The 15,164-nt window shown below is 37.5% G+C and overlaps 1 protein-coding gene across 6 annotated transcripts in view; it reads right to left on the bottom strand.

Moving 5' to 3' along the window:
• LOC125228499 (phosphatidylinositol 4-phosphate 3-kinase C2 domain-containing subunit alpha) overlaps positions 1-14,553 on the bottom strand; it is a 72,074-nt gene extending 57,521 nt beyond the window's left edge. For 4 of the 6 annotated variants that reach the window (XR_007177296.1, XR_007177295.1, XR_007177297.1 and 1 more), the window contains exons 1-8: positions 14,145-14,534; positions 11,090-11,207; positions 8,119-8,244; positions 6,549-7,065; positions 5,881-6,028; positions 2,121-2,317; positions 1,557-1,647; positions 697-840 (exon numbers count right to left, since the gene is read on the bottom strand). Coding sequence is in view for 3 of the 6 variants with exons in the window: in XM_048133083.1 (XP_047989040.1) it covers positions 697-840; positions 1,557-1,647; positions 2,121-2,317; positions 5,881-6,028; positions 6,549-7,065; positions 8,119-8,244; positions 11,090-11,207; positions 14,145-14,262 (1,459 nt within the window). In the remaining 3 variants the exon portion in view is untranslated. Of the gene's footprint in view, positions 1-696; positions 841-1,556; positions 1,648-2,120; positions 2,318-5,880; positions 6,029-6,548; positions 7,066-8,118; positions 8,245-11,089; positions 11,208-14,144 lie in introns of all 6 variants that reach the window. The other 2 variants (XM_048133084.1, XM_048133085.1) reach the window with 2 other exon arrangements.
• Positions 14,554-15,164: the final 611 nt, after the last annotated feature.

The raw sequence follows: 15,164 nt of genomic DNA, 5'->3' as shown, positions 1-15,164 counted from the left end.
GGCTCGTGAGTTCAAGTCCCACCAAAGAGGGTGAATATTCCACTTTTAATTTCATTAGACTTATATTGACCGGGATATAGACCGTGAGTGTAGTGTGTTTGGACAGACCATCGAGTGTGAATGCGACCAGAGGTAACGCTGAAAGTAAACGCAGCCGACGCGCGCGAAGGAGGGTAGATCGCGCGCTGTCTATGCAACTTTAACATCCACCCGCCTTCGTCAGTTTTCCGTGATCATGATGCATGCAACTGCGTCGAAATATCGGGAGCTCGACAAAAATCAAAAAGGTAATCACGGTCTATATCCCGGTCAATATAAATCTAATGAAAATAACCGTGAATCATTCAAAACTCTCACTTTAAATTTATCTTTTAGTTTAATATATTTAATTTATTTATTATTATAACCGGGGATGGTCAAAGGGGTCCCGTGATTTACGCAAAACAACTAAGAGAGGACACTTACATGTAGTTGTAAGGTCGCGACCTTACATCTTTCTTCAAAGGCAAACGGATTCGGACTGAAATAATATGGCGCACGCGAGGTGTGTGAATGATTGGTTGAGTGAATGTGATGAATGGTGAGTGTATGAATGTTAAGGCGTTCACAGACGTGTGTATGAGGGTGTGTCTACACGTCTGGGTAGGGAGTTAAGGCTGTGCTACATTATATATTTAATAGCAATAGTAGTATTACCATCAGACGTGAAGGTGATCGGTTCCTCCGAGTGATTGTGGTGGACTAGAATCTTGATACTGGTGTTAGGAGGGTATCTTCCTCCAGAGCGCGCCGCGACTACGTGCCCAGGGTTCGTCGAATGATCAGAATGGACAAATCTTTCTGGAAATATAAAATAAATTACTCGTATTATCATCAAAACTAATACAATTGAGAAACTTGATGAACATTGGACTTTAACATGGAACATTGGATTTTGGAAAAAGCATACACGTTACGAGTAAAGTAATTTATGAGAAACCTTTTATTTGATTTCATTCTATCCCATTCATATCATAGATAGAAAACTTGTACGGGACAAAAACTTATTTCTAGCTAGAAAAGTCACAAATCGAGAAAAAAAATTCCTATACAAGTTGTATGAAAATGCAAACTCATTTACATACATTTTATTTCTACTAAATATGAATAGTTTTCTAACTGCTTCCTGCTTTGTGGATAGTAAGTAGCAGACATGTGTTAAAATTCAAACAAAATACAGTAGGGCTTTCTCAAGATAAGCGCAATTGTATCAACATATGTAACAACATGTGTAAAATGAACATGGTTGCAATAAAGAATGATATGATATGATCTTTTTATAACTGTATTAATTTAAATGAGACGGGTATCATAACAGAAAAAAACACAGTTAAGCCTCCGCCACACATAAAGCGTTTTGAAAGCGTAGCTGAATGCGCGCACATTCCGCGCTCGGTAGTTCCCGCCAACGTTCGCCCAGTGCACCGCTATCATTGTGCTCCGCTAACGCCTACGCTCTCAAAACGCGCATGTGTGGCCGAGCTTTTAATAAGCTGGTTAGGAACGATATCACTTACTTCTTACATCTAACACCATCTTCAAAAACGCGTTGTGCTCACTATCACTGTTCCTCGTCCTACATTTTATTATGCAGTCGTATAGTTTATTCTGAAATTAAAAATACTATAAAATAATATAAAAAGACAACAATTTTATTTGTAAAACTTTATGTTATTATCAAAATCTAAGGGTGACTAATATTTTAATTAAACATTTTTTTTATTTTTTTTTCAGTATGTATAGTACTAACAGCAACACCAACATCGGTAGACTTTATGGCCTTGTAATAAGAATTACAAGTGTACAGCTAACAGTGTTGCCGATAGTAACTATTTTTCGGTGCAAAGGTGCCCATAGTGCTTGGGACCTTTCTGAGCTAAGTACCCATGAGCCATCATTTTTTTTCCATCAAAGGTATTGTTGAATTGATAGATAGACTATACTATATGTGGCTTTCCTGTTTGATCCTGATAGATGTTATGATTCAATAAGGACATTTATTTGGTGAACAGAACACCAATAAAATACGGTTTTAATATTGTAGGTTTTTTTTTGCAATTTAATAAGTTATAGTGACTTACAGTAGTTGTCCTCTTAACAACAGCCGGCACGCTTGGTATGTTCTTAGGCGGAGGCGACGGCAGTATCGCGCTCTCTTTCCTTCTATCTATCTTCCCATAAACAGGAGTCTCTCGCATCTCTGTCTCTCCGTAGAGGAAGTCTAGCGGGTCGTACTCTTCATACACGCTGCCGGAGCCTTCGCTAGCCACTGCATATTCTGTTGTATATAAATAGTTCGTAAATAGTTTTTTTTTTGTATTGAGGGTATTTGAGTAGTCGAATCGCTTGGTGGTAAGCGATTATTGTCTCTGATGGCAAAGACGTATGTCCGTATAGACAGATAAAGTCTAAGAAAAAAACGTACCTCAAATCCATAGAGAAAAAGGTACGGTGGCCTAGATGGCGTTACACCTTTGGGGTACGCTCGGCTAGATGGCGCTAATATTAATGACATTTTAATACATATCAAGCTAGCAATATGGGCCAAATTGTCAGAACCGAAGTTCAAAAGTTCTAAGCTTGTGTCGAGAGATAGCAGTCTGTGCACTGTGAAGTTTAAATTGATGCAGTCATAAAAGCCATAGGAAAGTTACATGGTGGTTTAAAACTATAAACTCAAACAAATGGCAAATCTACTATTCAAAAGAGAAAAGGATAATATTGTAGCAGAAATAAAGTAAAAAAAAAAATAGCAATCCACATTGTCATAAGTCATAAGATTGGCAAAATTACCCACGATCTTTTTAATAACTAAAAGAAAAACTTGTGTTATGAAATGTCAGATTATAACAAAACACAGATTTACAAACCAATGTATGTGAAAGTAAAATTATTAATAAAATTAAGAATGTAATGATACTCATGATATTCACATTTGATCAGATTAACACAGCAAAACACACCACACAGTTATAACACAATAAGACAACTCAAATATACCTCTCCCTCTTTGACAGATGAATATCACACAATTTCAATTAAAAAAAACTTTAGGAATCTAAAAACATGACCCTCCCGTTTACGATTATGAGTCCAGCCGGCGTATCATGCTTCCAATTTTATCACTTGTCCACTTGGATAAGACAACTGTCACTCTCACACTGACATACTTGCCAAAGCGTGACGGATGCTTTATCCACGTGGATAAATGATAAAATTGGAATCATAATACGCCGGCAGGTAAGTTTAACATCCCAAATTAAAGGTATGTCGCCTTCTTTTAAAACGATATCACTGATATCTAATAAGTAATATTATTCAGAATTTTGATTTCGTCAACTTTTCAAGTAACGGGATTCACTCAAATCACATATTTTTAACACAATAATAAGCTTAATTAATAATTACACAAAGAATGTTAAACTATTCTGAAATCCGTATGGTCATCGAAATAAATGAAGATTACATTCCATGTTTGTTATATTTCGATGTTTATAATGAAAATACCTCGGGGGTTTCGGTGTAGTTCATTTAGCCACTCACTTGCTCATTGATTCTAAACATCTAACAGACAAAAAGCCTACAAATTTAGGTAAACAAAATTAATATAAATTTAGCTATTTAGTCTATAACGCATATTTAAAGAAACAGACAAAAAATACAAATAAATATTATAGGACATTCTTACACAGATTGACTGAGGCCCACGGTAAGCTCAAGAAGGCTTGTATTGTGGGTACTTAGACAACGATATATATAATATATAAATACTTATATACATAGAAAACATCCATGACTTGGGATCTAATATCTGTGCTCATCACACAAATAAATGCCCTTACCGGGATTCGAACCCGGGACCGTGGCGCAGCAGGCAGGGTCACTACCGACTGCGCCAGACCGGTTGTCAAAATTTCAGTCGGTACATGTATACGTATAAACTGCATGGAAATAAGCTAATACGTATTATAATCAAATACAAAGTTGTTATTATAAGAACTATAGTAAATAGATGGTTACAGACTAAACTTTTAAGCTAAGTATATATTTTTTGGGTTGAGAAATATTTTTACGTGTTATATTTTTTGTGCTCAGATTTATCATTCATAAAACTGACACTGGCATTTATATTTAAAATAAATTAAATTTGTCCGTCAGTTAGATTATCAAAGAATTTTAGACACGTATTTTTTCTTTTTTCTCGTAAACGAAAAATGACGACGGTACAGTCAAGTGTAAAAATATGGGTGTACACATCTTACTCAAAAATATGTCCTATAGCATCTTAGTCCAGTGTAATAAGAGCGTAGTACCATATTTATGAGACTATTATTTCGATACGTATTTTTGCACTTGACTGTACAGTGCGTTGAAGTTTCGCGTGACGTCACGCCTGGGTACAATTTTTACTTAGAAAGTGACGTCACAAGCCCCCACTCCGGAACTTTGATGCTCTATATCTCTCAGCTCTGTATTTTTTCATTAATTAGAAAAAGTGAAAAATATGTGTTCAGTATTATTGGACGATCTAACTGACGGACTAAACAGAATGCCATTTTTTATGTAGTCGTCATCCCTATTGTTTCTTTTAATAAATATTAAATACCCAACATTCTTATACGGAAAGCCCCAAGGTAATATTGCCTCCTAAGTCCCAGAGTCATTTAAAAATCCAATTTGATTTTGTCCTTTATCATTTAAATATTCATAGTAACACTTGCACGCCAGGGACATGGGCGCAAAAGCAAATATAAACCATACTAGAAACTTTAACAGGATACATGACAACGTTTATAATAGGCTAGTTTCTTCCTAGTCAAATCAGTTTCTTTTTATGAACTGTCAAAACGATTTGCTAATATGGAATTACTATGAAATACTGAGGAGTGACGTCACGGTCAGTTCATTTACTTTATATCTTTCTCTTTGACTTATTAAATAGAAATTATGTTTAAACATAACTATTGTCCATATTTTTCTTCTAATTACGTGGTGCTTTATTTCGTGCACTGCATAAAATATTTTATTTTGAGTATGGGAAACTAGCCTATTAGCTGGGTCCACACTGACCGAGCAGCATCGCCAGGCCATGCCTCGCGCGGCAAACTTCCGTGATAGTACGCGCACGTTTGCCTTACCCGCGCGAATAGGCGAAACGAGTAAAAAAACTGTTTAGTCCGTCAGTTAGATTATCAAAAAAATTTGGACACATATTTTGTCTTTTCGTAAATGAAAAATGACGACGGTACAGTGCGTTGGAGTTTCGCGTGACGTCACGCCTAGATTACAATTTTTACTTATAAGTGACATCACAAGCCCCCACTCCAGAACTTTGAAGCTCTATATCACTGTATTTATTCATTAATTTGATAAAAGCAAAAATGTGTTCAGTATTTTTCGATGATCTAACTGATGGACTAAACAGAATGACATTTTTTTATGTAGCCGTCATCCCTATTCTCTCGGCAAGATGGCGGCCTTTATTCAGCTGTTCAAAATCGCGAGGCTTCTCGGTCAGTGTAGACCCGACGAATTTCTACACCTTCAGGCACAGTATAATAAAGAGTACTATCGTACAGTATGGCCATTCCCTCTCCCCGCTGAAAGTGCCTCCCACCCCCTCTCGGTTACCTCACAGTTACCGCATGTCAAAAACGCTAACAGATGACCTGTCATATCTCACTCATACAAGCATGGTACGCGTAGCTTTCAATGTGTGCTAGGAACGCGCCTCTTTTATATATTTGATCGCCAGTGTCCGAGGTGTGCTTTAGGTGTTCTTAATGTTCAAAAGTTCAAACCCCGGGACTTAGTAGTTTGTGTATGAAGCACCCCACTCACCCGGGCTACTCGGCTCTGTGAGTAGCGGGTCGAAAGCCTCGAGCACACTCACGCGCACGCTACCTTGCCCGGAGTGGCGCTGGCGCCCGAAGTCGATCAGGTTCATGGAGTGGGGCAGGCTGCCCACGGTGTCCGCGGATTCGTTCGACTGGAAATTAGAGAATTGGACTATTTACAGATAAACATTACAACAATTATTGAAATTTAAATTTTGAAAAAAACCTTCGACATAGTGGACCGATTTCTATCAAACATGGCTAAAAACACTCCTCACTAATTCAGCTTTCAAAAAAAAAACAAATCTAAATCGAAATCGGTTCATCCGTTCGGGAGCTACAGACGCTACGATGCTACAGACAGACAAACAGACAGAGAGGTCAGACTTATCACCCCGTCGTTTTTGCGTCAGAGGTTAAAAGGAACGGATTTTTTTTTTTTATATGACATTTATTTCAGTTTATAGATTGATAGTAGTTGCAATTCAATAGTTATTTTACCATCATTACTCAGCAACTTACAAGGAATCAGTCCGAAATGAGGCTTAAGCCAAAATAACAATAACGAAATCTTTAGACATAATATGCTAGTATTACTAGACAGTCGAGAACAACCAAAAAAACGTTCGTACAAACTTTAAACTCTATTCCAATAGCCATAGAAAAACTCACCCCAGTACTGACTTCTGACGTCTTCCTCACTTTACTGCTATCCACTGTTTCCTTCACTTCCTGACCAGTAGTACTAGTACTAGTAGTTCCCTGCAAGGGCGGGTAGCTATGCACCTGATTCAACTGAGGATATATACTAGGAGTCGGGGGCGTGGGTCGTGAGACCATGTTAGTTGTGTTATAGTTGTATACTGGAGTATGCGGGGGGACTGTAGGTGGGGGGTAACCGACGTAAGGCGTAGGAGAGGACATTCTAGTCTGATTATATGGGACATTCGGGAATCTGGGAGCCGTATATGGAGACTCAGGAGGATAGTAAGGGTATGGAGGGGTCATAGGTGTCGGCATGCCGTAGGGGGTGCTTGGATAAGGGGGGGATTGGAACTGGTACTGGTTGTAGGGGGGCTGGTTGTACGGGTAGGGGGGGAAACCGGGGCGTTGGTTGTAATAGTGGTTGTTCATGGTTGATTGTTGTGTTGTTGTGGTTAGGGCTAGTTCTTGCGTCTGCTGGGTCACGCTGAAATAGAAAAGCATCTTGAGTACTATTATCAATCTTAGACTCAAACACCATCCTCCTTGCGTTATCCCGGCATTTGCCACGGTTCATGTGGACCTGGGGTCCGCTTTGACAACTTAGGGCCGGTTGAACCAAACCGTCTGTCACCGTTAAGGGGTTCGTTAAATTTTATTGTATGAGAAGTTCCATAGACGTCTGTTGCGTGACGATGATGTGTCTGTCAAATGTGGTTGATGCAACTGGCCCTAAATCTTAGACTCAATCTTTACACGATAAAGGGCAAATTTCAAATAGCAAGAATATTCGAAAGACGTAAATTACTAAGCCACTGGTTATATTCTGTGTTGTCATCGTTATCACAACCGAATAGTGTTATCAGTACTACTTAAATTGCAGATTACTCTTATCTTGTAAGTACACAAGTTTTGTGTACGGCAGAACTGTTTAGATCAAATTAATTATAGTACGGTAAAACGAGGCTACTTTGCTCCCCTGTGGGTAACTTTGCACCACCTTTAAATATGTTTTTTTTTTTTTTATAAACTGGCCAGTGATTGACCTTAGTCGCACCTGATGGAAAGTGACGACAAGGCCGAGGTTGTAGCTCACTGGTTCAGTAGCCTATTCACTCTTGATTGCCTCAAAAATCAAAATGTATGGTTGATTAGATGAATTATTCAAATTCACCCTTATACACATATCAAAAAAGTGTCAAATAAAAAAGTTACACTACAAACAAAAAAATATTTTTTTGTTTTGGCACATAGCGATAGATCCACGCAAACATATTTTTCTGTATTTTTATTGGGTCTGACGTATAGTGAGCTAGTACGTAATTATAATGTTACAGCTTCTTAGATTTAATGATTTATCGGATGCCGAATATTCGGTTAGCAACACGTACCAGAAAATACCAGCGTTATTGTGATAGTAATCTTGGTATTAGTTGTCAAAGCGGACTCCAGGATCCCACGAGCCGTGGCAAATGCTGGGATAACGCAAGGAGGATGATGATGGATTGAAGCAATTGAAATTGATTAAAACGAATCTTACTTGTTAAACTGTTCGATGTACTCTTTGAGAGACGCGTGCGGATCTTTAGGTGCTGTCTTGCTTGTCGGGCTCGCAAAAGATATGAGGTCACTGCTTTCGTTTCTCGTAGGACTTGTGCTTGTAGATCTGGAGGATTAAACACAATTTTATTATTACATTTTATTCCCGAAAGAGCTTTCGGCAATTAAAGGGTTAGAAAAAAATTCATCGTCGGCACCACAATTGGACTCATGTCCCACAAACCCACAGTCGAGTTCTGCGACACCCATGGAAGAAAAGGGGGTGGTGTAATTCTTAGCCTGTCACGAAAATCTCATAAAATAAGAAAATCTGCATCATTTCTGACTAAATCATGGCATGGCACTTTTACCTACAACAGCGCGTACTTGAAACAAAACCATGATGCAACGAATGAGTTTAAGTGTATCATTGTAATACGTGAGCAAGTCACGATATTTTAATTGATACGTCATTCTCACCTGCTTTAAATGAAGCAATTTATTTCTTGATAAATTGTACAGAATACGATACATTCATTTCGAAGCGTAAATTATGCGCTGCGATTTATCTTGTTTAGAATTTAAAGAACAAGAGGGTTGAATTTACATGACAATGTATTGAATATTGGCTTATGTCGGGCCAATTAAACTATTTAAAATTGCACAGGTTTTGTAGTCACATAATAGCGTAGATATCTAATTTCCAGTCTGAATTAATTTCTGCAACTCAACTGCTTGGTATAGTCTGTTGTCTCTCCAACATACAGATATAACGGAGCGGCTTAGGTGCTCCTAAAGATCTGAGCTACCTTACTCTTTGACAAATTATTGTGGGCTGATGCGGAGGTATAAGTGGTATTTTACTATCTTCTTATACTTTGGCGTCTTTTGGCATCAGAGGAGCTATAGCAAACAACGAACGTGTCACAGCCTGTAAGCTGAAGGCGGGGAGAGGGGGCGGGGTGTGAACCAATGGCCTGCTTCCGTTACGTCGCAAGCGCTACGATTTTACTCTGCACTTACGACCTTTCGGTCGCGATGATGAGCCCTGCATAGAGTGCATAGATTAGAAGTCGTAGTATAGAAGTGACATGGGTTTACATGGGCATTTCTTTAATTTATGACTCTCAATTAGCGTGAGTTGTTAACAAAAAACATAAATCGCTGTTAGTTTTGTAACGACAATCAAGCTTGAAATCTGTATTTAAAAGTAAACTTTTTTCACGTTCTGACTTTAGATTATAGCTTAGTATAATTTACATAATTAAAACAAAAACGATGTTTTTATTGACATTCCATGCTTAATTATCGTTGCAAAACTCACAGCGATTTAACTTTTTTTTAACAACTCTGTGAGTCCCAATTTTTTTAAATGCCCACATATAAAGCTACATACGGACTGAGCGTACATGTGTACACGTAGCCGCAACTGGATATTAGTTATTTATGTGACATTTGCATAATGGTAGGCATTAAAACATGAGTGTTGTTTTTGTTGTTAATAAGATAACATGAGTGTTTTAATGCCTAATTATGATTAGTCGCATACATAACTTTATCTACATCCATGTATGTATGGGCGCGGGTTTATCGTCCCATAGAAAATTTGAATTGCGCGCGTTTTTATACTCTCATAATTTGCTTGACCGTCTACCTACCCAAATTCATTCAGGCAGGTTAGGTACTGCACTTACATTTACATACTCACATGAAATTCGACACGCGTATTGAGAATCTGTTATAGACCGACATGTCGGAAAACTGTGCAATTCTGACAATAATAATCAAATAACCTTTTTTGCGTCGATAAATATACATAATTTAATGATATGAAACTGATGATAGGAAACTTGAACTAACTTGCGATATTGTCACGTCTGCTTTTGTTGCATTTTTTACTCTTTGGTTTCAACGAAACATGGCCGCCGCAACATGGCGCTTCGGCATGAATTTATATTGATACATTTTTTTAAAAGTAAGCGTGTTTAAACAAAAATACAGTAAACCTACGTATGAAAAGTCACTCCTTGGCTTTCGTTAGCCTGAGCAGTTTGTACAGTACCTCACTACACATGACGGCATTATTTAGACGAAATATTTTTCATTGCGATACGTCAATCTACCACAGCCGTTCGGCACAGACTAAGCGCGTTTGTGCCGATCGGCTCTAAGTGTTGTTACACAAAATCAAGTTGATGGCATAGCAACTTTTTCAGTACAAGTAGGCGCAAAGACTAGAAGAGGTGACTTATCCCATAAAATTTTAAATTTCGCCTTTTTGTACTGACAAGTTGGGTTTGTTTCAATAGATTACCAGTCAAAATTAAATAAATAGTAGCAGCCAAAGTGTAAAAATAATATACCTTCAAAGCTACAATATAATTTTCAGTACAGATGGTTTTTTTTTACGCACTAGTGCGAGAAGTGGTTCATTATATGCCAGGTCGAAACTTCGGAGGCTCATCTGTACTGAAAAACGTCGGACGATACACGTGCGAAAAGGAAATTCGTAACTCGTGTCGATTTAAAACACTCCCTTCAGTCGTGTTTTAATTTATCGCCACTCGTTTCGAACTTCCTTTTCTACGCACTTGTACCGTAATGTACTATTTCTCAAACATGCATTGAAATATTGTCTTTACGTTCCTTAAAATGGGCTGGGATGTATCGCTTTTTGGGCGCAACAACTCGAAGGACTGTAAAGGGATTTCATATTATTTTTTAGGCCTAGGCCTGCAAAGTAACTTTTTTTTATAAAATATTGTCCTTTAGAGCATTTTTTTTTATTTCATTGTATGTTTGAGAAAAGCACTATACATGCCTCGGCGTGAAAACGGATTCCCGGCCTCGTATCCCTATCCTATATACCCACTTGGCCGGAAATCCTCATTTTCCCGGCCTCTGATGTAATGTACTAATTGTTGCCGAGTATACTGGCGACCCACGTAAAAGTACCAGGCTCTCATACTCACTTGGAGGAGTCCGTGCTGGTGCGGCCTCTGGAGGGGCGGCGCGGCGGCGGCGGCAGCGCGGGCGGCGGTGCGTCGGGCTCCTCGCGCAGGCGGCCACTGGCGGGCCCGCTGCCATTATCTGCCGATAGCGTATCGATGAGATACGGGTTCGCCAATGTTTGTTTATCTTTGTTGCATTGTTTTTGTATAATAAAATAATATAAATAAAATAGCCTTTATTTCAGACGTTTTGTTACATTTCATTTTGTTGTTAACACACATATATTATATTTTCTAATTTTAGTCTGTATGCCTTTTGTAGGCAAAGGCCTCCCCCTAACTCCCTCCATTTGTCTCTGTCTTTTGTTATTGTAGTCCAGGAACTTCCTGCTGCACGCTTTATCTCATCTTCCCATCTTCTTCTTGGCCTGCCACGTTTCCTCTTTTTGTATTTAGTGAACCAGTACATTATCGTTTTAGACTTTTAGATTGTTTTTGTATGGAATAATGTTAATAGAACGAAAATACGGTGGTATTGGTAGATAATTACCATCTGAACATCACAACAAATTCAATTTTTTTAGGCCAAGAGTTTTTCATGTAATTAAAATGTAGATCTACTACTCTTTAAAACTCTTTAAATAGATCTCTTTCACTTTAATTGGCTTAGAAGTTTTGAATTTGATACTCACATGCCTACTTCTTATTTTACTTACATACATACATACAATACAATCACGCCTGTATCCCATAAAGGGGCTCTTGGCAAATAAGGGGTTTTGAGAAAATGAAACTTTGACATAAGACTCCGTAATTGGTAACTGGTAAAAGTTAAAAAGAATCAAATTTCTTGGTCATTATCATATAAAATATCAGGTTCCTATAATTCTATATGATTAAGACTCATAAAATACGGAATAATCTAATTAATTCAATTATATAACAAGTAATCTTAAATGATAATGGGTCTAATGACTAATTAGGAAACTTCGTGTTAATTAGATGCATTAGAATGAAAGCTTAACTGCTAACTATAACTCATTAGTTACATACTAATGGTTAGTCCAAGGCGAAAAAAACTGAAAATAATGTGAAACCAATCATTTTGCCCTTTTGTATCAGACTGATAATCAGAGAGTGGCATTAACAAGCAAAAGGTAGCACATTGTCATGTAAGCACTCTGAAACAGTTATTCATGTTACAATCTTGCTGCATTTACTTGGGGTTGGCGCATTTCTTCCATGCATCATCTCATCTTGCATTTGTTTCATATCAATCACACACATCTCTCTTATTGTAAACAACAATGTGGTACCTTTTACTTGAGAAAATCAGATATTCATTTATCATACAATTTTATTACACTAAAAAATATCACAGGAAATTTTATATAAATTTGGATTGTCACTTCTACATAATTTGACCACACAGTTATTGTGATATCTTTCAAAATTTCAAGAAAATTTTGCATTACATTATGAATAAAATGGTAACTTTGATACAGAACACTCACAGAAAGCACTAGGCACCATTTTTAATATTTTTATTTTATATCTGTTGAGTTGTTGACAACTGGCCACCGAACGGCAAAATGCTGAATGCACTGATAGGTTGACAACCCCTACTTCCTTTTTCCTATTGATAAGTGATAGTGTATTGTATATACTACCACAAAGCTATGTAGTAGAAGTGCATTAAGTGTCTCCACTATTGATTAAAAGATACATGGAATTTTGTTTTTATTTTTATTCAATACCCTAGTTCACAATCATATTTATTATGCAGAAAATGTTGTTGCAATGAATACCTTAACCTATCACAATAGATCAGAAATGGTCGCAGTGATACATAAGGCGCCCTGAAGCTTTACAAAGCCCCTAACCTAGAAGAACCTCTCGTATGCCAGAATGAAGAGGCATTGGAGAATAGGTATTGAGCTCTAATGAATTAGAATTCAATACTTCCTGCACGGATCAACGTTCCTGCATAAGAGTGTGTAGTAACACAGTAATGTGTGAACCAAATTTTTGGCATTCCACGAGAATGTCTTGTACGACTCACAATTCTTCAAATACTGAAGACGCTAAGAAAGCAAAGTTGTGTCTGACAACCTTTCATGGCTTAGTTAACAAATTAGCAGTTTTTTTTATTGAAATAGCTGCCCTACAAGGCAAAAGATTTTATAGAATTCCCCATAATAATTGGCTTCTAGCCAAAAACCAAACAAATAATAAGATTCATCATTACTTATGTGCAGATGTAAGAAAAGATATAAGGATGTGTGTTGCTGGCCTGTGATACCGGAGTACACTCACTTGAAAGTTTGTAAGCAGTATCGGTATGACCGGGGTTCGATTCCCGGCTTCCCCACCAGTGGGCTTGATCGCTTTATCTTTAGAGTATTGTATCTATTTCAGTTGCCCAGGATAGGCATCAATGGAAAGAGCTAGAGGAGGCCTTTGCCAAGCGGCACACTGAACTAAGAGACATTCTCTAATTCAGAAAAAAGGGGCTTAATAGATAGATCTATTTCAGTTTATAGTATCGGTAATATTACGGGTGACAGTTCTTTTCTCAGTTTAGCTACGAAAAAGTTACTGAAAAAACACACTGAAGTTCACACTCAACTTTATAAGAAGACTTCTTAAATATTTATAGAATTTAACAGATTATAGTCTTTCAGACGGCGGCAGTTGTCCCTGATCACCTTATAAAATGACTGCTTGATATTGCTGTTTTATTTAGTTTTCAAAACCAACTCAAAAGAGAAACTTTTAAGAACTATATAAATTTATCTTGTTGTCCATTGCATAAACAAGAATGTTTATAACAGCAAATAACATCCCATAAAGCTAGTTCAAAGTTCACCCTAAACAAGGCCTCAACTTGATGAATGTTGTAAACACAAACTACTTGACATGACAGTTGTGATTTGTGAATGCTAAACATCATTATGCCAGTTGACCTAGGACCACAGCTTGTGGCAGAGAAAAAAAATATAGAAAAGAGCAGTAACGTGAAATAACGAGATGCATTTTAATTGGAATAACTCTTTTGCGAGCCAATTAAACTTACAATTTTCACCTGAGCTCAGTTGCTTCTTTCTCCGAAATTGCTCGAGCGCTAGGCTCTCTAAACTCAGAGCCTGCGCCTTCTCCAAGTCTGCTTGGAACTGCAGATCGTATTCTGACATTATCAGGTCGTCCGACGACCATCTAGAACACGGAACACGAACGTGAGAAAATAAACTGTTAGCACAATAACACTCGTTATGGTAGAAAAACTTCACAAAAGTAGCGGTTTAACCACATCACTTCACAAAATCTCGGGCAGTTGCCTCACCAAAAGAAACTTCCCGATAACGCGCAGCTTGTTTACTTTTCAAGACATTGTGTAAACGATCTTTGGCTAAAAATCTCGAATGAAATTCGTATAAAAAAGATATGTGTCGACAAAGAGTCAAAATGTTTAGTGGTAAGACAACTGACTGACTTTAATTGACTATACTCTGTCTTTATAAAAATCCATGTTTGACTGTCACACGGTAGCGAAAGTGAGACACACTTATGCCAAAAGCTGTATCAAGGAAAGAAATGTCACAGACCATGTCTTTATACGGACTACGTTTTAATTTAGTCGAGTATACATTTTCGGACTTAACTACATATTCGGTATCAATTAAACATGTATTTTTTCCTGCCTTTTATAAATATTTATGTATATTGTTTTATACACACGGCTTATAAAAAATAAAAACGAATAAAAGAAACTGTTTATAATAAAATTGATAACCATAATTTAAGAAAATATGAGATGGCAACTCTGTCACATCCTGTCACTGTAAGGCTGTACAAACATCAAGACAAACGTATAACTAACACACGACCGCTCCGCTCGCAGAACAGTTCGAAGTGAAAACGAGAAAAAATATGTCTCTCGCTCTCACAGGATAGCATGTGGATGACTTTGGTGCGTTATATTCATGTTAGCACTAAAAAAATGGAAGTTTAATACATATACGCAATACGCATATAAGCGCACTACACCGCGACTTTGGATTTTTTCAGGGAGTATTAAAATCTAGATTTTTAAAAA

Source organism: Leguminivora glycinivorella, chromosome 8 (genome assembly GCF_023078275.1).
Source record: "Leguminivora glycinivorella isolate SPB_JAAS2020 chromosome 8, LegGlyc_1.1, whole genome shotgun sequence".
Lineage (NCBI taxonomy): Eukaryota > Metazoa > Arthropoda > Insecta > Lepidoptera > Tortricidae > Leguminivora > Leguminivora glycinivorella.
Note: the sequence above shows the minus strand (reverse complement) of the source record. Positions and strands in the feature narration are given on the sequence as shown.